General features: G+C 32.4%; 7 protein-coding genes across 7 annotated transcripts; 4 read left to right on the plus strand and 3 right to left on the minus strand.

Moving 5' to 3' along the window:
• Nucleotides 1-84: 84 nt before the first annotated feature.
• On the plus strand, nucleotides 85-4,867 carry Tmem63 (transmembrane protein 63). The gene has a single exon (XM_085191969.1). It carries the CDS (start codon nucleotides 355-357, stop codon nucleotides 2,593-2,595), a length of 2,241 nt encoding a protein of 746 aa, XP_085048095.1. The 5' UTR covers nucleotides 85-354; the 3' UTR covers nucleotides 2,596-4,867.
• A 3,029-nt stretch (nucleotides 4,868-7,896) lies between these two features.
• Nucleotides 7,897-11,139, minus strand: LOC146535403 (uncharacterized). Its single transcript, XM_085191973.1, has one exon. The coding sequence runs from the start codon at nucleotides 10,438-10,440 to the stop codon at nucleotides 9,079-9,081; it is 1,362 nt and encodes a 453-aa protein (XP_085048099.1). The 5' UTR covers nucleotides 10,441-11,139; the 3' UTR covers nucleotides 7,897-9,078.
• Nucleotides 11,140-11,334: 195 nt separating this feature from the next.
• SsRbeta (signal sequence receptor beta) lies at nucleotides 11,335-13,161 on the minus strand. The gene is made up of 3 exons (XM_085191975.1): nucleotides 13,002-13,161; nucleotides 12,472-12,848; nucleotides 11,335-12,070 (listed from the first exon to the last, which is right to left on the minus strand). The coding sequence occupies exons 2-3, from the start codon at nucleotides 12,841-12,843 to the stop codon at nucleotides 11,870-11,872; spliced, it is 573 nt and encodes a 190-aa protein (XP_085048101.1). The 5' UTR covers nucleotides 12,844-12,848; nucleotides 13,002-13,161; the 3' UTR covers nucleotides 11,335-11,869.
• A 269-nt stretch (nucleotides 13,162-13,430) lies between these two features.
• LOC146535405 (protein POLR1D-like) lies at nucleotides 13,431-15,017 on the plus strand. Its single transcript, XM_085191976.1, has 2 exons — nucleotides 13,431-13,573; nucleotides 14,759-15,017. Exons 1-2 carry the CDS (start codon nucleotides 13,506-13,508, stop codon nucleotides 15,015-15,017), a joined length of 327 nt encoding a protein of 108 aa, XP_085048102.1. The 5' UTR covers nucleotides 13,431-13,505.
• A 1-nt stretch (nucleotide 15,018) lies between these two features.
• Nucleotides 15,019-19,434, plus strand: LOC146535406 (centromere/kinetochore protein zw10 homolog). Its single transcript, XM_085191971.1, has 5 exons — nucleotides 15,019-16,528; nucleotides 16,949-17,155; nucleotides 17,764-17,893; nucleotides 18,800-18,941; nucleotides 19,172-19,434. The coding sequence occupies exons 1-5, from the start codon at nucleotides 15,019-15,021 to the stop codon at nucleotides 19,385-19,387; spliced, it is 2,205 nt and encodes a 734-aa protein (XP_085048097.1). The 3' UTR covers nucleotides 19,388-19,434.
• Nucleotides 19,435-20,270: 836 nt separating this feature from the next.
• LOC146535407 (RCC1-like G exchanging factor-like protein) lies at nucleotides 20,271-26,242 on the plus strand. The gene is made up of 7 exons (XM_085191972.1): nucleotides 20,271-20,539; nucleotides 20,960-21,138; nucleotides 21,382-21,573; nucleotides 22,137-22,339; nucleotides 22,739-22,911; nucleotides 23,283-23,447; nucleotides 24,043-26,242. The coding sequence occupies exons 1-7, from the start codon at nucleotides 20,410-20,412 to the stop codon at nucleotides 24,378-24,380; spliced, it is 1,380 nt and encodes a 459-aa protein (XP_085048098.1). The 5' UTR covers nucleotides 20,271-20,409; the 3' UTR covers nucleotides 24,381-26,242.
• On the minus strand, nucleotides 24,004-26,177 carry MED27 (mediator complex subunit 27). The gene has a single exon (XM_085191974.1). The coding sequence runs from the start codon at nucleotides 26,175-26,177 to the stop codon at nucleotides 25,278-25,280; it is 900 nt and encodes a 299-aa protein (XP_085048100.1). The 3' UTR covers nucleotides 24,004-25,277.
• Nucleotides 26,243-27,700: the final 1,458 nt, after the last annotated feature.

A 27,700-nucleotide genomic window follows, 5' to 3' on the forward strand; every position in this document is an offset into this window, starting at 1 on the left:
TAAAATATATGCTATCTGTTTTGAATGACTTATCGATGACGGCAGAAAGAATGAAATGTAACGAACGACAAATGACAAATCGTTCACCGTTTTCAGTCGATGTCATGAGCTTTGTATGTAGTTTGTACTTTGTAATTTTTGTATTGTACGACAGCTGAGTCAGATTAATAACATCTGCTTGGCGTTAACTATTGACGTTTTGCAGTGGAATAACATATTTAATATCTATAATTTTTATACGGTATTAAAAACCCTGTGCAGTGCTACGGATTTAAGAAACTGTGTTTATATCTCGTTACGGTGCATTTATAATGTGAATACTTTCTCTTCACGGATTGTGTTGCAACATCAACAATGGAAGGTTTTATGCCGAGCAGTGTGCTTATTTCTTTATCTTCAAACACTTCAAATGGAACAGATGATGAGGGTTGCATGCTACTTAACACTTCGACAAGTATTATCATAACGGGGGCGTACAATGGAATCCCGCAGACCTTGATATTGAATTTAATATCGTGGACCTGCTTAATTTTATTATTCACGGTGTTACGTCGCACCGCATGGAATTACGGAAGAATGGCTCTTGTGCAACGTTCCAGGAGTCGATGGACTAGCTTATTCTTCAGAGGAAGTGATAACGACTCTTTAGTCGAAAGAAGAAATAGCACTGATGAGTCGTTAAATATCGATGAGGGTTTTTTTACGTGGCTGCCCGCAGTATTCAAACTTACTCGCGAACAAGTACTTGCTAAGTGCGGACCGGATGCAGTACATTACTTATCTTTCCAGAGACATGCCATAACTCTGATGTTTATTGTTGCCTTAGTATCTATTGGTATTATTTTACCAATAAATTTTTCGGGCACATTGCAAGCAGATTCCAGTACATTTAGTAGCACTACACTTTCTAATATAAATGGTAGATCACCATGGCTCTGGGTACATACTATTCTAAGTATTTTATTTTTGCCCATGTCAGTTTTAATAATGAGGAGGTGCACTGGTAGAAAACCCGTACCAACATCTATGACTGGTACAATAATGATAACAAATATATCAAAGGCAGATAGAAATGAGGCTACTATAAAAGCATATTTTACTCATAACTTCCCACATATTCAAATAGCTGACCTACGCCTAGCCTATAATATAAATAAATTAAATGAAGTACAAGAAAAGAAGGAAATGGTAACAGAAGCTCTTATGTATACCGACACTTATTTTAGAAAGACTGGTAAAAGGATTACAGTAAAACCACAATTGTGTGGACCAGAGGTAGATGCGTTAGAATATTATACAAATGAGGAGAAACGTCTTAAAGATGAAGCGAAGAGATGTCGAGCTATTGTATTGAATGATCCCCTCGGTATTGCTTTCTTGACTTTACCATCTTATCAATTAGCAGAACATGTCATTAACCATTTTAGATTACATAGGGGATGGGTCCTACAACATGCCACTAATCCTTCAGATATTATTTGGGAGAACTTAAGTGTTCAACCTGGAGTTTGGTATCTGAAAGCTATTTTTGTAAATCTCTTTCTATTTGTTGTCCTGTTTTTCTTAACAACACCAGCTTTTATTGTAAACTTATTTAATGCAAGAGTTGCCAGGCCAGAAACCATGAATAAAATTAGTAGTTTAATATTTGAGTTTCTTCCTACATTGCTGCTATGGACTATGGCAGCAGTGATGCCTGCAATTGTTGCATTCTCAGATAAATTTCTTTCCCATTGGACTAAATCTCAACAAAACTATTCTATTATGGCTAAAACTGTGTCTTTCTTACTTCTTATGACTTTGATTTTACCATCTCTAGGATTAACCAGTGCTGAAGCTTTTGTTGCTTGGACTTTACATCATGAAAATGATACAATGCGATGGGATTGTGTTTTCTTACCTGATAAAGGTGCCTTCTTTGTAAATTACGTAATAACTTCAGGATTTATTGGGACTGCACTGGAACTTATTCGTTTTCCTGAGTTGTTTTTGTATGTATGGTATCTATTGCAATCTAAGTCTAAAGCGGAAAAGAGTTATGTGAAAAAAGCTATCTTATATGAATTTCCTTTTGGAGTACATTATGCTTGGAGTTTAGCTATTTTCTCAATTACCATGGTATACAGTCTTGCCTGTCCTCTAATTGCACCATTTGGGTTAATCTATTTTGTTTTAAAACATATTGGAGATAAACATAATTTATATTTCGCATATGGTCCTTGTGACATGAGTGGTGTAGGCGGAGGGCGCATACACTCTACAGCGGTCAGACTTATCCGCGTATCTGTGTTGCTACTCTTGATTAGTATGGCTGCTTGGGCAGGATTACGAGCTGGGTTTGAAGCTAGAACTATAATATTGATAATGGCTTCTATAGTTGCATTTGGGACATTTTTATTGTTGAGTCCGTTCCCGAGTTGCACTCCCCCAGCACCATTGCAGGAGGAATCAAGAATACGTTTCCCAGAATATGTGGCGCCTGTACTCGCAAAGCCTTTAGACTCGCCACCGACTACCAGCCCGTCCACACCAGACTATGGTGCGTCCTCTCCTGTCGTCAACTTATCATATAATCCAGACCCCATAAATATTTAAACATTCAATACAGCCTAATAAAGTAATTTTTGGCGTCATATCATGATAAGCCTATCTTTTAGATACGGTTCGCGACTTGTATAGCAGCTGAATGGATATTTTTCCAATGTAAATAACTAATGCAATATTTTTATATCATAATATAAGTCCTAGTCTTTAGGATATTCAAACGAATCTGTTCTAAATTTTATTACTCTTGTAAATGAGAAAGCGTTTTTAGCGCACTTACTAATTATTTGTTTAAACATCTCATCATCATCTCTCTGTATTTTTCATATATATAACGCAAGTTCTGTGTGTTTGCAGTCTTATTTGTTAATTAGGGATCATATGAATCTTAAATGTTTTTAATCATAACATTTTATATCACTTAGAATCAATTGTCTTTTAATCTAAACTAATTCAATCTTAACCCTATAGAGAAATTATAAATTATATTATCAAGTCACATAGAATTATCAGAGATATAGTTTTTATTTTATTACATTTAGATATAAATATAGAGAAAAAAAACTAAAATCGGCAACACCTTCGCCAGTAGGATAAATAAAAAATATTTTGCATAATAAATTGCTTTAAATGAGCAGCATTACGTTAAATAAATTATACATATAATATATAGTAATAATTTCTGCATTATATTTAATTAAACACTTTTAGTACATCATTTTCAGGATAGCACTAGTCTGTTGTTAATTGTAGCCATTTTATTATTTTCTACTGAGAATTATTACAGAACAGTACAGATTCAAAACCACCAATTAATAAACCATTTGGTGACGATTTGAGATATAAAGGCAATTTGTAAGGTTTTGTTTTTTTTTTAAATAAATAATGCTGAAATGTCATTGTATAATGCCATGTAAACTTTGTAAACAATAACAAAAAAATATAAATTAAAACATAACTTACTGTTGAGCGTATTTTTCGCATTAACATCCTCTAGGTACACCAATAATTTTTATGGTACATAAATTGATTACTAATTTGTACGAACTAGTCATTTTTTTCTATAACTTGAGACAATTGTGTTGCTTCATTATTATTGAAAACAAATATATATATATTTTTTAATCAATTCTTTTATTGTTATTTTATTTTTGATAATATTTTTTTCATTAATTAATTTTATAATAATATTGTAAAAAAATTTTATTACTCTACATCTAGTTTCATATTTAAAATATACATTGCAAAATTATAGTACATGTCAAAAATCTAATAAAATTATTGTATTTACAGAAAAAATATTACATGGGACAGATGAAATTATATCATTGTTGTCGACGGATGGGTTAAAATACTCAGAATTTAGTTAACAATTGAATATAGATTCAAAAATTCTTTTGATTATATTTTTTTCAGGTTCACGCTGTATCCCCCATTTAGCAGATTAGGCAGAGGGAGACTTATATTATTACATCCACTCCCCACCCTCCGCCGAATTTTGGAGGCATTGCATTTAGAGTGGCGGAATCAATGCCGCGCTTGAAAATATTACATATTTCATTTCCTCGAGTAGGAATCGACCCTCAACCTGTTGCGTTTACAGTCTTCACACGCTTATGCGCCACAACTGGCCTCAATCTTTTAATTTTTTATAGTACCTAATATATATACCTAGTATATTATGTAAATTATTATTTTTATTGTGATCTTAACGGCTGTCTAATTTGCTAAGCTTAGGTATTCACGTAATTAATAGCCCAATAAGTTATTTTTAAAAAAACATTGTCTTTTTTATTATATTTTTGGCAGGACATCATTGTTTTGATCATTGCATATTTGTTATTAGAAATTAATAATTAATTGTGAAATTTGTGTCACGCTATAGAAATTGTATCTATTAATTAAGCGGCCTTCGTTCACGAAGTAAATGGCATATAGAAAATGTCCGACACAGATGCTAAAAACAAAAATTGTAACAATCATGTCATTTTTTTTTATCGTAGCTCGATATGAACGTATCTATAGTTTAATTGGTCCAAAAGTCGCGGATACAAATCCTGCTACGTTGAAAAAAAATAATAATTTAACAAGCACTTATTAATAATAATTAATAAGGAAATGTTTAATATAAATGAAATATCAGTTAGTATGACCTAACGTTGAGCCTCTGATGTTGATAATATATTATTATAAATTAATATTAGTTTGTTTGTATATATAGCCAATTAATAGAAATATTTTGTTATATTATATATTATATGTATATAATGTTTGTGTTACAACATTGTTTCATCGCTACGATAAAATACACATGTGTTTCGCACTTGGATTTTTTATTTATATTAATGTCCATTAAGTTATACTGAAAATATATTTAGTAAGAATACGACGTCCTCGTGGCGCAGAGGCTCAAGCTTGCGACTGTAAGCGCGACGGTTGTGGGTTCGATTCCCACTTACGGCATGAATTATTTAATATTTTCTTTTTCTTGCTCTGGTATCTTAACACTAGGTTTCCAGGTTCCGTCTGCTGCCCTACTAAGTACGTGCGAGGAGCATTCCCCACTTTCCGCCTAATTTTCTAGACATTCTTATATTCTCATTGTAGAGAAATGAAAATAATAGCTGTAACTCCTCTGGTGCTGCACGGGGTCGTGGACGGTGGTGATCACCATCAGGTGACCCGAACGCTCGTTTGCCTTGTCGTTTTTCCATAAAAAAAAATCAAATTAATATTATAGTAGTATAGCTCTGACTGAGATAGAGAGATTTATACTGTTATAAAATCGTAGTGAGGTCGAATCTACAACCATAGCGCTTAAGTCCGTCGCTGTACCACTGCGCCACGATGGCCTCATGTCTAACAAGTTAAATATTGTAATTGCCCAATACAATAAAGAATATATTGATTTTAAAAATAATTTCAGTAGATATACCTACCTACTTAATTAGAATTATAGTGCAGCTATCGTTAGTGCGGCAACTGTCAATTGAAGATATGGTTAGGATAAAACATTTTTGTCTAGTTCAGTTAGAAAATAGTGTTGTTAATTTTATATCATACTAGCGGCCCGCTCGCGGTTTCACCCGCGTGAACTATGTTATTATTAATTTCTGTCTCCATGACTACGTCCTAGTGACGTCTATGCAAAATTTGAGACTCCTAGCATTTGTAGTAACGAAGTTTCATACAAACTTTACACTCCAAAACAACCCCTTAGAAGTCGAATATTGCAAATTCCCGTCTTAGCGAGCACCTACGTCCTATAAGTAACTCCTATGCAAAATTTGAGATTCCTAGCACATATGGTTTCTGAGATTTCGTGATGAGTGAGTGACCTTTCGATTTTATATATATAGATATAGTAAATGATATAAAATTATAAACACTATAATTTTATACTATATATAGTAAATGTATGCACCTACCAGTGTGTGGCGTTGTCACGAAACAGGTTCGATGATTTTAATGATGTTAACTTATAATTTTTTTTATTTATTTTATAAAAATTTATTTAAATTTCATACGAACAGAAAGTTTTAACGTCGCGTCGAATTGAATTCATGGTTATTAAAACATTAAATAGATTTTTCGTTAGAACATAAAATTACCTACCTATAGGTATGGTAGGTGTGTCTTAACACTAGGTTCCCGCTATCTTGCTATGTGGGGCATACAGCGTAAAGTTGAAAAAAATATAAAAACAAGGATTTTAGGTATATGAAACAAAGAAATATGATATTTAAACAAAACATCCATCATTTATATTTTAGACAGACGAAGTTCGTACCTATCAACCTTACATTTTGCAACCTTATTATTTCATTATCTTCGATTTCTCCCATAATTTCATAAAAGAGACTAAAAATAAAAGATAAAAATATATTGAAATGTTAATGTTTACAAAGGCACTAGCTATATATTTATTTTCATCACTGAAATGTGAAGACCCTTTTATCAAAGCGTTTATCAGTCAGCAAAATAAAGACTATCTAAATTGATGTAAAAAAATGCTAAGATAACTGTCACGGTACACAGGGACAGTGGTGATATTTTTAAATACTTAACTCTCATATGCGTGAAATTTACGAAAGAATGGCAAAAAAGATTTAAGAAGGCAGCGTAACATGGCAATATCTAGTGATATTTTCCTGTCTTTAGTTTTGAACTGATCTTTTTTTGACAATTTTTTTGGTTGGTAAATACTTATTCTGGGATGGGCACTAGACTATTCTAAGTTGGGTACGGTCCAACAACGAAAACTCAGTATTGATGGTAGCATGAGCGTTTGGCGCTCGGTTCTGTTTAGCTACCCCACTAGGGATGAAGCGTGAAGTTGCATGAAAAAAATGCCACTTAGGTAAATACTAAAATCACAAGCACGAGCATTTATAATACATAAAGTAATCCATTTTAATGCATATTTTTCCCTAACGTTGAAATGAAATTATATGTGTTGATACGTGTTCCTAACACCTAACTTCATATTAGTATAAAATATGTAGATATAATAGGTACCTAAGTATATCTATAAAAATACATTGTGAAAACCTTCAAGTTCCCTAAGTTAATTAATAGGTTAGTGTGATATTTTGTACGCTCACTAAGAAGTTTAACGTGACATTGTTTTGGAGTTTTTGAACGATCAAATATTTGGCGTGTAACTTACTAGAACTGAGGGAGTAAGGGTATCTACCCTACGTCCTATTGATAATAAAGTAGGCCTAATAACATCAGGCCTCAGTGGGGTAGTGTTTGATTATAAACAATTGTTGCATTGGTTATAGTTAGGATGTTTTAAATATACCTACTTAATTCTTAATGTGCATATGAAATTAGTATTTAGTGGGCATTTGTGACAATTTATATTAATTAATAATTTTTTTTATCTTGACTTAACATTTCACTGTACGTCTTGCAGCAATGTCATGCCGTGGAGATAGACAAAATAATCCGGATCTTCGATGTTCCTACATTTAATAGTGTTGACCTTTATGTGGATATTAAACGCTACTCCTGTACCAAATATCAGCTCTGCAGGTGAGAAGTGGAAAGTACTAGTTATATTTTGATAAACAGTAAGTGAATGTAAACAGTAAGTCACTATTTCAGACTTGACTTTCGCATAATTTCGGAAATATATGACCTAAGTACTACTAGGAAACGATAGTTAAAAAGCTCTCAATCTATCCAGATATATATCTTCTCAGATAGAAGTACGATTATAGCCAAAATGTTTCCACAAAAGGTACGGCTTTGGTCTTTGCGTTCGACTTGGCGGGGACCTTCTTGAGTTAGACCTCAAACATAATGGAATAATTGAAATGATATAGGCTAGTATGAAAAAGCCGATTTGATTGAGAGATTTTTTTTATTTCGAAATCACAGACAGATAGACAGACTTACAAGTTTCTTAATAAATATAGTACAATTAGGAACTAAAAAACATTATAATGCCATTAAAAATAGAGGCAAAAATAGTATAAAAAGTAACTACAATGTAAAATAGTTTTTTTAAGACTAGACATTTACCTGTATACATTTATAATATAAGAATAAACAAAATAATATGCCATATTATTTGTGAAGTTTGATAAAATTTACTACAATATTATAAAGTTAATATATCAATATCAGGGAAGACCGAAGAAACCTTGAGTGTTGAGTAGCAGAACTCAACACCACACAATATTTATTTTATCTAATGTAAAACTTACACAAAAAAACTGTTTATATCAGACATTAATTTACATATAATCACAACTTCACTAATAATATATTTGTGTAATATTTTTAAAGACATTTATTTGTTTCATATAAGTAGCCAAGAGAACAACAAGTTACAAGTTTCATAAAATCTTGTTGCAATTTTCTTTAAATAGACATATATTTATAATATTATATATTTTCTAGGTCAAATTTTCAGAAATCAATGTAACACATAATACTACTACTAATTGTACTGTGCATTGGAAAATAAATGCAAATATGTAAAGTAAAAATACTATTGCACTAAAATGTTTCACATTTTAATAAAAATACAAAACAGATAATAAAATTGAACTTATAAATGGTTCCAATCATAGTTTATATATAAATAAATATAAGCATAAAATTTTTAATACTTTTATAATCACAGAATAAAAATAAAATGACTTGTTAATACTTATTTTACTTTGTACCTCCATACAACAACATTTATGAGTACATACATATTTTCTTTAATTGTTAACACAACATCAAATATTTTCCATTAAACTTACCTTCTCACATTATGATTTTAAATAAAGAAGTTAAAATGGACATATACTTAAATCTATTTATTTGTAAAATTTAATTTTATATAAACTTTAAAAGTTGACTAGTCACACTCTTTAGAACAATAAATATTTTTATATAAGTGTTTAAAAGTAGTGTATCAAAGAAGGTTTTCGTAAAGTTAAGTTAAAGTAATGATAGTTTAAAATACTTCAAAATACTTCAAAAGCTATATTATATGTAAAAAGAACCATATTTGAAGAATGGAAGTAGATTCTAGTAATATGAATAATCATTGTCAGAATCACTACCAGAAGACTCAGAATCTGAATTGCTATCTCCATCATTATTTCCTTCAACTACAAATGTATCAAGAGTATTCTCCATTAAAGTATCTTTCTCCCAGTAAAGTTCTTCACAAGCTACAACATGTTCATCGCAATCAGTCCAATCTTTTTCTGTTATTTTTATAATTGACATTTCCATGAGTTTCCTCATCTGCTCTAAAGTTAAATCAGAATGTATTTTGTGTTGTTTTACAATATCTTTTATTTTAGCCCAAGCTACTTCAATGGGATTTAAATCGCACATATATGGTGGCAGCTGCAACACTTCGTGTTCATATGCTTTCATTATTTCTCCTATTTTTGATGTATATCTTTTAAGGTTACGTAATTCAATTAATTTAAACAATTCATCTTTTCTCATTGTAATGGAGGCTTCGACACTGTGCTTGGAGAGCCAGTCTACCATTTCCACTTTGGAGCTTGATTTTGATGGAATTTCAGGTTTTTGAGAATTTTGATAAGGAACACTGTCAATAATAATAACACTGTTTGGTGGTATATTAGGAATAAGTGTATCGGTGTAACATTTCTCAAATTCAGCACAATTTACGTTACAATCATTAATCCTTGTGGTCCCTACTTTGTATATTAATTTTTTACCATTACAAAATATGCCAGCACTGGCATACACCATTAATAGCCGGTATGTTGAACTGTCCAATAACACATTATCAGCTAAATTATTTTTCCAACATTTCTTTAAGCACATATTTTTGTCAACTAATGTTTCAAGCAAAAAGAAAACATGATGGTCACTCTCTCTGTACTCACGAATTTTTCTTAAGTAATTTGATCGTGCGAACATAATTTCTGGTTTTTCTGCTAGTATTGGCCGTCTTCGATGCCCCTTACATTTCAACCACTGGTAGCCCATGGATTTTAAAACTTTTCTTAAAGTTGTTGCTTGCCATGGAAAATCTATTTTTTCTCGTACAGCTGTCAAAAGGTTTGAACAAGTAGGTATAGCTTTCTTAGTTAAATAAAAATCTTCTATACACCTATGCACTACACTCCTATCGAAACAATTCACATTTAAATTATTCTTTTTGTTGCACAATCTTCCTCTTCTCGATCGAATTCCCTGCTTAACTTGTCTCTGTATATTTATTATAATTTTCTTACTTAATCCCGTATATCGAGCCGCTCGCTCTAGAGCTTGATCTACAGAAAGAAAAATCTTTCCAGCTTTTTTCTCCTCGACACATACTTCTAAAATGCGTACAATCATTTCCCGGGTTTGTTCATGTATTACTACAGGTCTTTTTCTGTTTGCTACACACTGACCAGACATAGTTTTTGACAATAATTTTAGTTATTTACACTAAGTTCTAAACAACAATTTTAAATGTTATTAAAGATAAACATTTTTCAATTGAAATGTCAAGTGTCAATGCTATTTCGAGTTCTGACTTCGATTTTATAAATATTGAACTGTCAAAACTATCACAGAAAAAATAAAAACATTTTTTTTATCTAGTACAAAATTCGGCACCGGTTATTAACTTAAATATTTTATGAATCACGATATTTAGTAAAAATATTTCACACATTCTAATTTTACAGTCTCATGCTGTGTATCATTAAAACAAAGTGTAAGTATATAATATAATTTAGATTCAAATGGAGCTAGCGTCGTCAACTTTACGCTATTAAGAAACTACATGAGTGGCGGAACTCAACGCCGCGCTTTGCCTTGTTACCATATTGAAGAAATGAAAATACTAACAAATAACAACTCATACCCCCGAGTGGGAATCGAAGCTACAACCGTTGTGCTCAGTACGCTTGTGCCTCTGTTCCACGATGGCCTGGAGCTAGCTAATAAACAGTTAACCGGTCTGGGTAAAATAAATTTGGTTGGCCAGAGAGAGGAAAGGAAAATAATTCATGTCATTGATTTTGGTTGACTGGTGCAGGTGTTGACGGGACACGGTTGTTCCGGGAAATACCTGCATCAGATTGCACGTCGGGAGATGTCGCCGGTTGCCACGAGTGTGATGTATCCGTGGATTCGGCGTATCACACTCTGGCCGAATGCCCCACTTGGGCCTCCCAAGTCCCAATGCATTTCGCAGCAATTAAAAAATAACGGAGATTTTTATAAATTTCCGCTACACAAAGATATTAAGACTACATATTTATATAAATATAAAATAAAAATTATAGATTTTAATAAAATTCAGTATAAATTAGAGTTATTTATTGTTCATATAAATTATATTAACAAATGATTTATGTGAATGAACATAACTAATGAAATGATAAATTTGTCACTGTTAATATTATTCCTTGTGTAAAAAATAACATCCAAATTAAATAATATGAAATCTTGTTTCAACAAAATATAAATTATATTTAAATATCATTAATGGCTTACAAAAATGATATCATTATATAATTTTTAAATGAACCTCTTGAAAATTGATTGCATATATTTTAGTTTTCATTAATTTATTTTGTTAATAAATAATTTTAATTAATTATCTATAATGAAAATTGTTATTAAGTCATGAAAATCACATGTCTATTTAAGTAAAAATCATACTTGAGGAACTAAAGGAAAAAAATGACTAATAGAGAAAACTGATATGACTCATATATAGATTTCACCCAAATTATATGTATTCTTTTAATTAAATCAGGCATTTTATAAACTAACTTTCCTCAAACAAAATTCATAAAGAATAACATTAGCAATGACATGTCTAAACCTAAGCTACCTAATGAGTCTTTTTGGGTTTCGCCAGCTTCTCATATTTACTCTTTGAGGAGTACCAGAGGCCGAAGGGGATGGCCAAGGATGGTAAGGTCATGACTGCAAAAGCTGCCCAATCTAAAATGTGGGATGAGAACTTGCGGTCATAGTCTTTAAATGCAACAATTGTGCCTTCACCTGGGGCGCTGCTGATTGAAAATTGACTCTGAAATAGAATAAAATAAAAAATTAGGCATATTCCTTTAAAATACCTAAATACAAATTTTGCAAAACACAATGACAAAAGTAAAAAATAATAATACAACATAAGATTTACAGTATTTAGAGTTTTTTTACATAAATAGATGAAGATTTTCTTCACATAAATTTCGTGTTATTCTGATATATATATTACTGTAAACTTTATTTTAATGTGATTTGTGAGGAACATATCCTTCCTCACAAACTTACACATTTATAATATCAGTGTGAAGTGGTATATTTCAAAATTGTAAAAATTTTTCAGACATAATATAAATGAAATTGTATAAATGATTTCACACTGACATGTCTTTACTTTCACTTTTATTTTGTATTAAGTTTGTTACTTTTCAAGTGCTTACTTACCTCAACAGCATCTTCACTGGCTTTGTATCTAACTTCAGCAGATGTGAAGTTGAAGTAGCCATATCTGTTTGATCTGAGTGTGACTACATGAGACACATTTGTTTGAGGGGCTATTCTATCAATCTCAGCAGTTAACTGTCCACCAACCACCGTGAATACTTCAGGGTGGAAGCCATTGTCTACGAGTTTTACATCCACAGCAGGCGCTGTTCCAACGTTATAGAGTGTGTATTTAATTAAAATATCCATATTTTCTACTAAATATTTGTTTAGAACTTGCTTTGATACTAATAATCTCGCAACTGAAGGTTCCTCGTCTGCCGTTACAGCCGCAGCGACAATGAGAATCAACGATAATAATTTAGCAGCCATTGTGTCTGAAAATAAAAATTTTATTAATAAATTTTTCTTATAGGAAAACGTCGGTAATAGAAATATGACTGAAAATATATTAGATACTAATAAAAAGTATAATATATAAGACACAAATGAAATAAACTATTTTTTAAGTGATTAAATGTTTATATTACCTTATGTTAAACAATAGTAATGAACAATTTTTGTATCGTTTTCAACGCGAGTAATAGTGAAATGTTACTAATTTTGACAAATGTTCACGGTACGTGGCTGACATTTCACTCCACGCGTTCAAATCATTGCCAGATAAGCGCTATTTACAGTTACAAATGCATTCACTTTTATAACAGTACCAACACTTAAACTATTTTGTTTACATAAAATTAAAACTTCAATAAATCAATATTGGGCAAATAACATTATAATTTTTATGTATTGTTTTAATTCCTATAGACTTATGTGGAAATAATATACATATTTTTATTTTAAGTTATTGTATCAAAAAATATTTTAAACGCAGCTTTATTTTTCAATTGTCAAATTGTCAAACAATTGTATTGAATTTATGTTTTTATTAGAAAAAACTGTGTTTTGGATGAGAATGGTACGAGTCGAATAGTTTAGTGTTGTTTAATTACTAAAAAGGTAATTAGAGTGTCTGTGTATTTAAGAAAACTATGACAGATAAAGAAGACGCAAGCAAAGAACCCGAAAAAAAAACACTAGATGACGAGGCCCTAGAGAAGTACGTTTTCGTCGTCGTCGATGAATGCTTTATATTATAATAATGGTTTCTTTTATTTTCCGTTACGAAACGATGAGTATTCAAAGCTTCAAACTCGTCCAATAGGTTGTTAAACATTGCAGTATAATTGCATTATTCTAGATATGAAATAAGGCCAAGCGAAATGTTTCCTAAATTAAACAATACCTCTACCATCCGTATTACTGTGTATTTGTTTTACGATTATTTAGAAAATTTTGTACACGATTCATCATTTTAAAGAACGGTTGTTAATTGGTTCTAGTGGAAAAGTCTATATTAATTGAAATATTTAATTGGTGCTGTATTTTTATGCTATGGTTGTGTTTTTAGGCGAAATTAAATTTTACAACAAAAAGTTGAGTTGAGGCCGTCATGGCCCAGGGACACAAGGGTGTGACTGTAATGCGATGGTTGTGGGTTTCATCCCCAGTCGAGGAAATGAAATATTTATTTAAATTTTTATTTCCATTTCTTAGCTCTGGTGCCGAGACAAAGCACAAGCACTTAACACACAATGCCTCCAAAATTTTTCGAAAAGTGAAGAATGGAGTGTCTTAACACTAGGTTCCCTCTGCCTACCCGGCTGTGTGCAAGATACAGCGTGAAGCTGAAAAAAAATCAAGAAGTTAAATTTCTATGATGTGTACTATATGTATTTATATTATTAATATTACTATATATAAGACAATGCACTCGAGGAAGTGAAATATTTATTTACATTTGTATTTCCATTTCTTTGCTCTGATGTTGAGGCAAAGTGCAGCATTGAGTTCTGCCACAACACACAATGCCTCCAGAATTCGGCAGAAAGTGGGGAATGGAGTGTCTTAACACTATCTCTCTGCCTATCCTGCTGTGTGCGGGATACAGCATGAAGCTGATTTTTTTTTTTAAATTTTACATGTAAATGCTGTCTCATTGCAACACATTGGCCTTAAGAGAACTTAGTAAGAGAAATCTCCATTTTCGATATTATGTACATTTAAAAGATTTACATATTTTAAACTTCATTTGTTTAATCACATTGTGAAATTACCTCCATTATAAGCATAAGTTTGAGACATGTGAAATTTGAACTCATTTTCATTGCAATCGTGCAGCTGCATCAAAGTAGTGTATATGTATAAAATATATTTTTATTTTGTATATGTTTCTTGTTTTTAGGCTTGCAGTAGAAGAGTTACTTAGAGAAGCAGTCCAAGGTGCTGCAAGGGCGGAAATAGTTGGACCTTCTGGCTGGATAAAAGGACCACAACAAAAAACTAATAAACGATTTCTAGTCAACACACTTAGGCATGCCGTAAGCTCTAATAAATATCACAGTTCCCGCAACGGCAGCCGAAATTCACACAAAACATCACCCAAATACGAAAGGAAACCGGAACCGGCAATCAAGAAAGACAGGTCTAAAAGAAAATACTAAAATGACGGAGTATGACGTAGAAAATTTTATTAACAAAATTCTTAATAGCGACGAAGAAACATGGACCCCTCAAGAGAAAATGCCGCTAATTTTGGAAGAAATAGAAAAATTGAAGGCGGATACAAGAGTGTTTATAGAAAATTCCGATTTCGATATAGTGGGTATATTAGATGGAAGTACTGAGCTGTGTGCCGAGAGCAAAGCATTAGTTGATGAGATGGAAGAATGTAAGAAGGAAATCGAGCAAGAAACAATGGCCGAAATATTAAAATCCATTGAGAGTCACGACCAAATTATCAAAGAATTAGAATCTGTTAATTTTGCCATGAATATTGTATGTGATGTCATCACATGTGGTAGATACGTCAAAGAGTTTGATGAAGGCCGACAGGCTCAAAGTTTTTCGAAGGCAGTAGAGTCTGTTTACGATCTACTCCGTTTTATAGAAAAACCAGCAGATGGTTTCTGTGATATGGAACTGTATGCGAACATTAGAAACACTGCTCAGGTCATAATGGATAGCCTTATTCACGATCTGAATCAAGAATGGGACAGAATGGTGTCATACTCTAGTAAACCAAGCAATCGAAAAAGTGTTGTCAATTTCAATATTTCGTTAGACGATAATCATATTTCTATCGACGTGGTAAATGCTTTGGATAAAAGTACTAAGCTAATGGAGAAAATTACAGATTTTTCCGAATTTCTGAAGAGTGAAGTCTTGATTCCTATGATTAAAAACGATTGCGTAGTTTATGCGGATTCTGAAGAGTCAGCATCGGTCACGTTAACACACAAAGCTAACTTCACGCCTTCCTACAGCGAGACGTTGGCAAACATGAGGCTGTTATTCCACTTTTTGAACAATAGGTTCAATATCCCTTTTAATAACGAGCGTAGCCTTATGAAAATGTTGGGACAAATAGTAGGCGAAGAGCTTTGTGAAATGTTGATCAAAGATTGTTTAATCGATACTATACCATATAATATAAACGATCTTCAGACATACGGGCGAGTGACGGCAGAAATAGAAGATTTCCAACGTTTCCTTGTAGTGATCAATATATTCCCTGACAAAGGATTATCTTTACTGAAATATATGAAGAACATCGACGTCTTATTTGCAGAACGGTCTAGTCAACATTTCCTAGAGACAGCGCGCTCTATTATGCTCAAAGATTTAAGTTTAACAATGTCAATTGGCGTAGAGAAGATTCCAGAAGAGCCACTACCTTCTGAATCTGTTCCGACAGACAACAATTTGCTCGAAGCACTCGAAATATTTTCCCTGACAATACCAAAAAGTCTTTTCTATTTTCCTAGATGTATGATATCGAAGACCGCTCAAGAACTTTTAGACTTAGTGTATATAGTGATGGAACAAGCGGTGCAATGTTCTGATATAGTGTGCAAGAAGTTATATGATACTGTTAGGCTCATATTTGAGCTGTATGATGCGGTTGTTCCATATCATCATGAAAATTATTTACAAACAATTCCACAATATGTGGGTGAGTAAATCAGAGTACCTTTAGAATTTTCTTTTTTATTACTTATTTTATATTAAAAATCATGAAAATATACCAGGAGACAGGACTTGACACCAAGCCTTTTATAAACCTTTTAAGATCATTGAAAATAAAATAATATTATAAATGATTGTTTGACAAGCATATAAAAATTCAGAAGTAGCTTGCACAGTTAACAAAAGGTGCGGATTTGAGACCCACTGTGTTAAAATTTAAATATGATATAAATATTTTAATATTTTAGTAAATAAAAACATCATGTACTTATACACTACCTCCGTAATTTGAATATATTATGTGTAAATTGAGAGTCAAATTTGCAAGAATTTGATATTGTCAATATCAAAAATCAAAATTTGTCCAAAATTTAAGCTATTATAATTATATTTTTTTCCTTTCCAGCCCTATTCCACAATAACTGTATGTATCTAGCGCACAATCTTCAGACATTAGGTCATAAATGGGTCTCTCTAATGGTGGACAGAGAGATAACCCATGTGATATGTTTTGTAGATTTGGTTCAGAAAATGAGAGACCTTGGCTATAAACACTTAACAATGCATATGCAACAACAGAGAAAACAAATATTGGATAATATAAGATCATCGGGTGAGTTTTCTCTGTATTTTTCGTTCTTTTTTAGACAGAAATTAGTGGTAGAATGTACCAGTTACCACTTTCGTAAGACATTTTTTTTCAAATAGCAGATCATATTTTAAAACTGAATCAGATATTATGTATCTGTTATGTAATATGTGTTGAAAATATGTTTTTGGTTGTGTGTGGTTATGTGATTTACTTATAAATCTCACGTTTCATTAGGATGATGAGATTATATTTGCATATATTTGTATATTTTTAATATACTTGTTAGTAATTAATAAACCATAATTCATGCAACAAATAGATTTTGAACTAGTTACCTTCACTACTTTTTCCAAGTTCAAAAAGGAGGAGGTTATCACTTCGGTTGTATGTTTTTTTTGTAGCACATGTTTCGAAAGTAAATTTATGGTAGATAAATTATATTACATTTGGACACTTCCTAAAAAAAAGCAACCAAAACGTATTAATATTTACGCCGCTAAGTATGTGGTTACACTTTTTTTGGTCTCCTATATGTCTAATAGGAATGCTGTCTGGCCACTATTTCCGTTACTTGTTTTATATTTAACATACCAACCAACCACCTTAAGTCGTTGTTAATAAACTTTCAGATCTCAACTGCATAGTAGTAAAAGATGTGCTAAGTGAAAACGCTGAAGCAGCTGTGAGACAATGTCTGAGACAACTTCAATTGTTGAAGAATGTTTGGATCGGTGTATTTCCGCCTAATGTCTTTGTAAGGTATACCTTTTAAATTTTTACTTTTTTATAATATTTTTATTGAAATAGCAGTTGATGAGACACACAGTACGTACCGAAAATAGGTAAAAAAACGTGTATTTTAATTGAAGTTTCTTTTATATTCTAACCCATATCTAAAAAAAATTGATTACGTGTGATGCAGTAACGAATAGGTACCAATAACGTAGACATCTATCACTACAAAAATACAACTAAGCATAGCCGATCTGCTACTTTAACGGGAAAGGGATATCTCTCGCTATATTTTAAGCAATTATCCATTTTCTGTAACAAACCTGACTCACTTGAGGCCAGTCGTGGCACTGGGGCACAAAGTATGACTGTAAAACCGACTGGTTGTGGGTTCGCTCCCCACTCGAGGAGATGGAATATTTATTTAAATTGATATTTTCATTTCTTCGCTCTGGTGTCGAGGCAAAGCGCGGCGTTGAGTTCTGCCACTCAACACGCAATGCCTTCAGAATTCGGAAGAAAGTGGGGAACGGAATGTCTGAACACAAGATTCCCTCTGCATACCCTGCTGTGTGCGTGATACAGCGTGAAGCTGATTTGATTTGATTCTATAATAAACCTAAACAACGTTCACCGTTCATCGCCAATACCTTCGACTCGATTTCGTTAATGAGGTGTGTGCTATGTTGTGGTTTTGATAGGTTCTATATATGCGTGCGTCATTCTTAACAAGTGGCGTTTTATTTTATAACGATAATTTTATTCATTAATTTGTTAAAACAAAAGAGATTTGCATTAGGCTTTTATAGAGTAGTTAAAATGTGCTTTCATTTAAAGTGGTGATGACAAAGACATTCTGTGTACAGCTATTGTAATTTAAATAATATGTCGATTTTTTTATAATAAAGATTCATATTATAATATATATTTTAGGCTGATGGCAACACTAGTAAACATGTTCTTAGATGAATTAATACACCGAGTGTGCACCGTGGAGGATATTTCTATGGAGATGGCAACACAGCTAACGGAAATGTACACACTGGTTGTAAAGAAAACCCCACAATTGTTTCAAGTAAGATAATATATGTTTATAATAATGATGTAAAATGCTGCTTTAAATTTCTTTAATCATTCTTTTCTTTTTTTCCCGACTGCTAAGGGAGGGTTATGTTTTTATTATTATTAATGGAATTTTACTTATAGCAAAATCAAAAACTATTGTAATGATAATTATATTTAGTAAAATGACCATATTTGTAACCAATATGTCTTAATTAATAATAAATATTTTTTATTTATCAGGATATCAATGATGTAACAAAGTATGTCAAATCTTGGATTAAATTACAAGAATTGATATTTATTCTCGGAGGTTCTCTTAAAGATATAGAGAACCATTGGAACGATGGCACCGGTCCATTAGCAGAGCACTTCCAAGTGGAAGAGCTGAGGAGTCTCATCAAAGCATTGTTCCAAAACACGCAGTTCCGCGCCAATCTATTGTCTAAAATAAAATAAATGTTCAACAGTAGCCATTTTGTTAATATATGTGTTAATTGATTGTTTTTGTGTTTTGTTTTATTTAATTATAGTCTTCCTTTATCGTCCTTCTAAAATACGATTAATATATGGGGAATTTCCCCAATGATGTCCCAATTATACATTCTATCCAGAAATTTATTTAGGTCTAGTTTATTCTGTATCATAAATAATTATTTTTTTATTTATTGTCAATAATTACAAATGTGAATTATAATAAAATTCATGTTATGTTAAAGTTAATGTACAATATCAAAGTGTTTAATTATTTATTTAATATACGCACTAGAAAGTCATCCTATTTCTCAAAATCTAAAAAATGTACACAACAACAAAAAGATTATGATTATAATCAGCGTTGCCATATGATTAACAAGTAAAGCTTATTACACTGTTCAAGAATATTTAGAGGATAAGCATGTATGGAATTAATGTCTATTGAATGTCAGGCAGGACAGCAGCCAGCTAATGTAATAGTAAAATATACCATTGACTTTAAAAAGAGCAACTGTTGAGTTTCTTGCCGGCTCTTCTCAGCAGAACTGCCTTCCGAATCGGTGGTAGCTTTTTGTTGACATGTACATTCGACGATTCAAAAGTGCTTATAAAGTTTATTTGAATAAAGAATATTTTGAATTTGAATTGAATTTGAATACAAGTATACTTACCTCGCGTGAAGCTTCACGCTGATTTCCTAGCGGAATAGTCAGAGAGAAGGAAGTTACTACACTTCGAGATAAAATCTCGCAAGGCTGACAGTAAACCAATTTTGCGTGGACTTAAAGTTGTAAGTGAGGGACCAATACACATATTTTTTTTTAAACTATGATATTTAATTTAATAGTTATAAAGTACCGTCAAAAGGAACGCAAACACAAATGTCAAGATATGAAAATGTCAAATTTGAATTTGTGAAAATCAAAATAAATTATAAAAATGGAATGTTTTTGTGTGAAAATATAAACGAATAAAATAAAAAGGTCATAATATATTGTAAAAATATGGTATCTTATGTTAATATGAATACGTTAAAGCTATTTGTACAGCGAAGAACTCCTGCTATATTATTTAGTCGCACGGCGAAAAACAAAAGGAAATTCATTGATCCGAAAGAAGAAGAACAGTTGCCAAGTAATTATTACGTTATATTTTTAATATATATTTAATTATTCAAATAAATATGTTATTGAAATATTGCAATATAGACTTGGAACTTGTATTTTGTATAGGTTATGTTTTTATGATTGATCTTGATAAATTTTTCTTCAATACGTATACATATATGTTTATAGTACGTTATTATATTCATTTACTCAGTAGTCAGTTCACCCTTCCCCATTTCACTAATTCTGTCATCTACTCATAAGTATCCTTGAAGAGTATGCTATGCTCAATTAACAATAAAACCACCTATTGTACTCTTTTAAATATTAAGATCAATGTTATCCGATTTACAATAAAGAATATTTTAACAATTTTTACATAACTATTTAGATATAATAAGTTAAGTTAATGTACTTGATTTTTTAAAATGTTATTTTAATTCTTTAGTATTCCAGTATCCAGTAAGTAAGAGTTCAGACAGAAGAGTATATGTATGGGGACTGGCGGAAACTGGTGCCCTCGGTATACACATGCCGAGGGCTATGAAAAAATTCAAAAAAACATATAGAAATGCTTTTAGTTACATTTGGCATCCCATGAGATCTAGTTTTTGTGAGAGATTTGATGTAAGTATTCAAATACTATATCACAAGAAGTATGTCACTGTTGTGAAATTCACCAAATTCTGGAGGAATTCGTGGAGTTAAGGAACCCAATCTCATTACCAGAGGAATAAAAATGAAAATATTTAATTACAAGTGGGATTTTTTTAAAATGTTTCTCTTACTAGTAATAAAAAAACCAACAATTATATTGATAAGAAAACTTCCCATCACGAAAAAAAACTAATAAAAAAATGTATTTTACAGGTAACAAAGGTAGCTAGTGGCTACGGTTTCACAGTGGCCGCAATAAAAACAAATGAGCAACATAAAATATTTGGCACAGGACTGAATACAGATTCGCAAATAGGATATCACGCACCTAGAATAGGACATCCCTTGGAAATGTTATTGAGCCCTGGGCCTATTTATATACCGTATAAGTCTTTGGAAACAAAAGTGAGATGATTTTTTTAATTTATTTTGTCATCTTCACACTGTACTCCACAAATAGCAGGATAGGCAGAAGCAAAGTATAAGTATTAAGTCCCACTGTTCCCCAAGCAATAAAGAGTAGTTTACAACATTGTGTGTTGTTGTTGTAGTGCCTCAGTTATAATAATACATTATCTTAATTAAACAATGTCTTGAAATCAGGCAGAAAGGGGGAGGCACTTGCAAAACTGATCTAATTAAACATTAACACATATTTTTGCAAAATCATGTAATAGCTTTTATAATTTTTATAATAATAATTAGCTTTATTACATGAATTTCACATATGCTTCAGAAATTAAGTTTACCCAGATACAAAACTTGCATAATCTTCATACTGAAATTGAATCCGCTAACGGGAGCGGCTACCAAGTCACAATGCGGCGTTAACTACATGCATTCAACACATAATGTCTCGAAAATTGAACGGAAAGTAGAGAATGGAGTGTCTTAACACTGGGTTCCCTCTGCCTCCCGTGTTATGCGTGATACTTTATCACTGTTATACTGTTAGTATAATATTGCAGATCACAGGACTGGCAGCAGGTCGAGCTCACACACTAATACTAACCGATAACGAAGGTGTATACACACTTGGCAACAATGCATATGGACAGTGTGGCAGGAAGATTAACCCAAATGAAGAATATAAAGGCAGCATGGCGTCTTATAATATTAAGAGATTGGGAAAGGAAAAAATTGTGGATATATGCTGTGGACAGGATCATAGGTGACATTTGTGATTTACTTATATTTCTATAATTGAGACCGTCGTGGCGCAGGAGCACAAGCGTAATGCTGCAAGCTGTAAACGACACCAATGTGGGTTCGATTAACATCGAGAGAAATGAAATATGTAATATTTTAATTTCTTTGCTCTGGTAAGGAGGCAAAGAACAACGTCGAGTTCCGCCATTTAACACGCAATGTATCAAAATGTCTGTTTAGTTTCTTAATATTTTATGTTACCGAACCCACAACCGTTACGTTTACAGTCCCTCTTGTGCCACCGGCCACGACGGCCCTGATACAGTCATACTAATATTTGTTATCGAAAATTTATCTAATCAATGACTGAATATTTTATAAATTTTATGTAGATTTGAAAAATATTTTTGTTTGTTTACAGCTTATTTATAACGGAATCAGGTAAGCTTTATTCCTGTGGGTGGGGAGCAGACGGTCAGACTGGGCTCGGTACATATGACAACCAAGGTCATCCTGCCGCTGTGAAGGGGGACGTGACCAGCGAAAAGATTGTTAAAGTCGCCTCTACGGTGGACTGCGTTTTGGCTTTGAGCGGTTTGTATTGTGTTTTTATGTAGCAATTTTTTTATATGAATTAACAAAAAAGTTTTGTTTAAAAATAGCCCGTAATATTAATTAACAAAGATTTGTACCTCTAAGATTGTAACTCTAACATGATTGTTATAAAACATCTATAGAAAAAAGGAATTACATAATATATAAAAATAAAAGTATGATTATATAAGTAAAGTAAGATTTGTAGTCATAATATACTTTCTTTGGGATCTGAACTATAGATTATACTATCTCCACTATAAAGAAAATAAAATTTGTCAAGAAAAAATAGAAAATTAAATAAAAACATTTTATTTCATTAATTAATATAAATAATTGCTCAATCAAATAAAAAAAAATCTCATTTGTAGATAATGGGGAGCTATTCGGGTGGGGCAATTCAGAATATGGTCAAGTGCCAATGAACACAAAACAACAACAAGTGAACATGTCATACGCGTTAGTCAATTTTACCAAGGGCTTGGGCAGAATAGTTGATATAGCCGCAGGTGGCTCATTTTGTTTGGTCTGTAATGGTATGTTTAATGTTGTAATAAGGTATTCTTTATTTTTTTGTTTTAATTTGAAATGAATGAAAATAAGTTCCGTTTGGGAATTGAAGGTACAACTGTTGTGTTTACAGTCAAGCCTCTGTGCTGCTGCCATGATAGCCTCAAGAATATCTTTCTTTTATCTTTACACTGTATCCTGCATATAGCGTGTTTAAAACACTGTTGATGTTTCATGCAGTTTGTCTATTAAGAGCAGAAGAAAAATAATTGAGTGGACACCACCAATTTTTTTTTTCAGATATCAGAAGCCAGAAATGTCTTAAAAGTCTATCAAATATATTTTGTTATGTTAAATTATTCCTATATATTGTGTTCAAAAGAGTTCGCACAAGCGTGCGTACACAGCAAAAAAATATTAGATTTTAGTCATAATCCTTTATTATATGCTACTGATGTCAAATGAATCAATTTTATATTTTTGGCTTTTTTTACTTTTGGAGCATATTTTTTTATTTATACTTAATTTTTTGATTTTTAACATTAAAATAAAATAAAAAGGAAATAAATATAAACAAAACACTTTTGTTGGTAATTGATTTTATTATACATTTTTTTGCAGAAAATGGAGATATTTTCGTCTGGGGCTTCGGTTTACTAGGTCTAGGGCCAAATGTACAACATGCTCATCAACCAAAACAAATTCCCCCTACACTATTAGGCAGAAACGATTTTAACCCTGATTCAAGAGTTGTTAAAGTTTCAAGCGGGATTGGCCATCTTGCTGCCATAACTAATGATGGGGACCTTTATATGTGGGGTAGGAATCGACATGGCTGTTTGGGACTCGGCCATGGAAAAGATCAACATTTTCCATTAAAAATTAGTATAGGCGCCCATGTTTTGGAGGTTGCATGTAGTGTTGATCACACAGTCTCTGTGTGTAGACCTTATACTTAGTGTTGTTAAATAAATGTTAGTTGTAAATATTTTGTTTTATTTTTACTAGATTTTTGTTTTACATCCATCTTGGCCCATGTGGCCAAATAGAAGCAACTAATAGTTGTGAATGACGAGGTGACTGGCTTTAGATAAAGTGGGTTATAAACAATTAACAGGCCTTCCTTATTAAATGGACTACAAAATAGTAAAAGATTTTTTCAATGAGATAAGACCATCCAACCAAATAAATTCTTCAGCTTGATAGGTATTGATACTGAGTGAGGACTGAAATATCCAACTCACATTTATATATGTTTCAGGCATTTCCACACTACCAACTGAGTACATATGTATGTAGACGAGATTTGAATGAATCCAGCTAATTTATTATTTTTTTCATTTCTTCACTCTGGCAACAAGGCAATAGCCCTGCTTTAGCTTCCGCCACTCAACACGGAATGCTTTGATACAGTGGAATTGATTCGGGATACAGCATGAAGCTGATTTTATTTTATATTTAAAGTAAAATATTTCAAAACATAAAATATTTATGTAGTGGGATGGAACCTGTATTTTCAAGTGTGTGAATAGCATTTTTAAAAGTGAAGTTTCTAAGGTACTGATTCATGAACTTGTGATTTTTTTAATATTTGGTTATAAGCTTGACAATATTAGCATTATTCCTAAAGAATTTTCAGATTTTCTGAGTAAAGAGGATTGTTTTTTAAATATTACTTATAATGCTATGTCTATTTGTAACATCACATATAATAATTATAATTCTTATTTTCACTCCACCTACAAAATTCTTAAGTCCTTTTGATTTTTGATTATTTAATAATATTGAATGAGAAAGCTGCAACAATCAATTTTATAATCAAATGCTCCATGCTTTCACATTCAATACCACATTAACTATTGTTTACACTCATCGTGAAAAGGTTCAAGGGTGCGGAAGTCACGCCATGCTGGGGGCAACATTGATGTATGGTGGAGGTGACATCCACATCTCTTGCATGGATCACTAAATAAATTCACATAGCTATGTAACCAAGTCATGAAGGATCGAACAGCTAGTTCAGGTAATGTAGGTGAATAGAAATGCAACATTGCTGCATGAGCATTTTCTGTCACTTTCCGGAACACATGATGACGTGACTCGGTCCACAGGTCTAGAGTTTCGCCGTACCCTTTCACCATAACCCATTCCATGAGCAAGCTTTTGAAAGCGACTACAGCTTTTAAAACATGGCTTAGATTGATCTGCACTACAGCGTTACTTGCGAATGGGCGTGATATAGTTATTTTCATATCGTTGTAAGATCTGTCTATGTTGTTTATAACGTTATCGACTTGTAATGGTGCAACGTTATGATTGCTCTGCAATTTGCCGCGTCGTTTAGTACTGCCTGAATTTATGTACGAACGTTTTAGAGAATTCTGACTTAGCAGCGTGTGAGCGAAAGAAGAATATTCATGTATTTTATCTGTCCATTTGTAACTGTTAACTAGCTGTGTGTATAGAGCTTGACGATCTTGAGTAGTTTCCTGACTTAAGAAAGTTGTATTTCCGAGATTAAAAGGTGCCGTTGGAATTGGTAGTCCATTAGTTGTTTGTTCTAAGTCTCGTAGATTTATATTGACATTATTGAGAAGTTCTTGTAGCTCCAAGAGGAACTTATCTTTGCCGTCTTCGCCGTGGTCAGCTCGTAGACCGTTTGATAATGTTTCGAATACATGACTTACGCTTGAGCGCAGCGTTCTAAGGGATGTTAAAGCTGAATTTAATTGATCTACGTTTATTGTTTGATTCATAATGGTAAAACTACATTAATAGCTGTTTTCTTCTTTGAAACAACACGCAAAACCGCAAATAAAAATTATTGTGACAGTGACAACCAGCCGTCACTCGTGTTTTAATGATCATTATGGTCCATTTACACGCTTGTGAAGGTTTCCGAGCTTCCACAAATTCACAGGCAAATATTATACGTCGCTTAGACGCTTGCCGACGTTCGGTCAGTAAAGAATCAATCAATGTCAGTTAAACAATAGTAAAAAAAGACATGAAGGAAGATACATATATAGTAATATTTTGATATTACTGTGTTAAATAAATGAACTGAATTTAATTTGCATATAGAAATAAATTTATATATTTTTCAAATCAAAAATTGCAATTCTCTTATTTGTATTTACAATTTTTGCGTCCATAGATACCAACATGTAAACACTCCATTATCGTGCCTTGTGTCACAAGCCAAGCTGAACATGGACAATTGTATATTTTCATAAACATTAAAATGCTTGTAACTAGTAATGTACCACTTAACATTTCCGTTATCGTAAATAATAGTGCGGGCATACTAAGTAATTGTTATCTACTGCTGAAATAATGTAAAATTAATAATTGAAGTAAATATTTATCTGTATGTTTCAGCTTCACGCTGTATCCCGCACACAGCAGGTTAGGCAGAGGGAACCTCGTCTCGTGTTAAGACACTCCGTTCCCCACTTTTCGCCGAATTGTAGAGGCATTGCGTGTTGAGTGGCGGAACTCAACGCCGCGTTTGGCCTTGACACCAGAGCGAAGAAATGAAAATATAAATTTATACAAATATTTTCTTTTTCTCGAGTGGGGATCGAACCCACAACCTTTTGCAACACACTTTGGGCCATTGCGCCACGACTGTATGTTTCATTTGTATAATTAAATCACACTTAAGTATAATTAATTGTAATTTAAGAAATAAATTATATTATATTATACAATATCTAAGGCTAAAATAAGCAGCACATCCAATCTACATTTTGAGCTTGAGGCCGTTGTGGGGCAGGAACACAAACGTGCGTTTGTAATAGTGGAGCTTGTGGATTCGATTTCCACTCGTCGAAAATGCGAGGGAATGAAAATATTAAATATTAAATACTTAATATTTTCATTCCCTCGCTCTACCGAAGCATAACAGCGTTGATTCAGTTCAAGCCACATAACATAATGAATTGCTCTATAATTTAAATGAATACATAAATCGATATAATATTTGCCAATGTTAAATACCATTAGAATATAAGGGATAATAATATTTAGTATCGGCAAACTAATAAGCTATGAAACCAAGGGCCGTGCGGTAAAACCATGATCGGTCCTAAGTGGGGAAATGAATCATTTATACCGAAATAGTGCCGTACTAGTTCCGAATGGGCTTTGTTGGACGTAAAGTATCCAGAATCCATTGAGGCTGAGTGTTTGAATTTGAATTATTGTATGGGTATATCAATTATATTATTAAACACTTGTGGTGTCTTTGATAAGTGTGTTTGGACGAGATGATTGT

Source organism: Heliconius melpomene, chromosome 10 (assembly GCF_056956725.1).
Source record: "Heliconius melpomene rosina isolate 202511_hmr_F chromosome 10, ASM5695672v1, whole genome shotgun sequence".
NCBI classification, from domain to species: domain Eukaryota; kingdom Metazoa; phylum Arthropoda; class Insecta; order Lepidoptera; family Nymphalidae; genus Heliconius; species Heliconius melpomene.

Bases quoted from the DNA above. Each gene is read 5' to 3' on its own strand.
- LOC146535406 (XM_085191971.1), top strand. From the start codon at position 15,019: ATGACGGAGTATGACGTAGAAAATTTTATTAACAAAATTCTTAATAGC. The intron at 17,894-18,799 runs GTATACCTTTTA...TATATATTTTAG, and splicing joins CCGCCTAATGTCTTTGTAAG to GCTGATGGCAACACTAGTAA. The intron at 18,942-19,171 runs GTAAGATAATAT...TTTATTTATCAG, and splicing joins AAACCCCACAATTGTTTCAA to GATATCAATGATGTAACAAA.
- SsRbeta (XM_085191975.1), bottom strand. From the start codon at position 12,843: ATGGCTGCTAAATTATTATCGTTGATTCTCATTGTCGCTGCGGCTGTA. The intron at 12,071-12,471 runs GTAAGTAAGCAC...ATTCTATTTCAG, and splicing joins CCAGTGAAGATGCTGTTGAG to AGTCAATTTTCAATCAGCAG.
- LOC146535403 (XM_085191973.1), bottom strand. From the start codon at position 10,440: ATGTCTGGTCAGTGTGTAGCAAACAGAAAAAGACCTGTAGTAATACAT.
- Tmem63 (XM_085191969.1), top strand. From the start codon at position 355: ATGGAAGGTTTTATGCCGAGCAGTGTGCTTATTTCTTTATCTTCAAAC.
- LOC146535407 (XM_085191972.1), top strand. From the start codon at position 20,410: ATGGTATCTTATGTTAATATGAATACGTTAAAGCTATTTGTACAGCGA. The intron at 20,540-20,959 runs GTAATTATTACG...TTAATTCTTTAG, and splicing joins AGAAGAAGAACAGTTGCCAA to TATTCCAGTATCCAGTAAGT. The intron at 21,574-22,136 runs GTGAGATGATTT...ATAATATTGCAG, and splicing joins ATAAGTCTTTGGAAACAAAA to ATCACAGGACTGGCAGCAGG.
- MED27 (XM_085191974.1), bottom strand. From the start codon at position 26,177: ATGAATCAAACAATAAACGTAGATCAATTAAATTCAGCTTTAACATCC.
- LOC146535405 (XM_085191976.1), top strand. From the start codon at position 13,506: ATGACAGATAAAGAAGACGCAAGCAAAGAACCCGAAAAAAAAACACTA. The intron at 13,574-14,758 runs GTACGTTTTCGT...TCTTGTTTTTAG, and splicing joins GATGACGAGGCCCTAGAGAA to GCTTGCAGTAGAAGAGTTAC.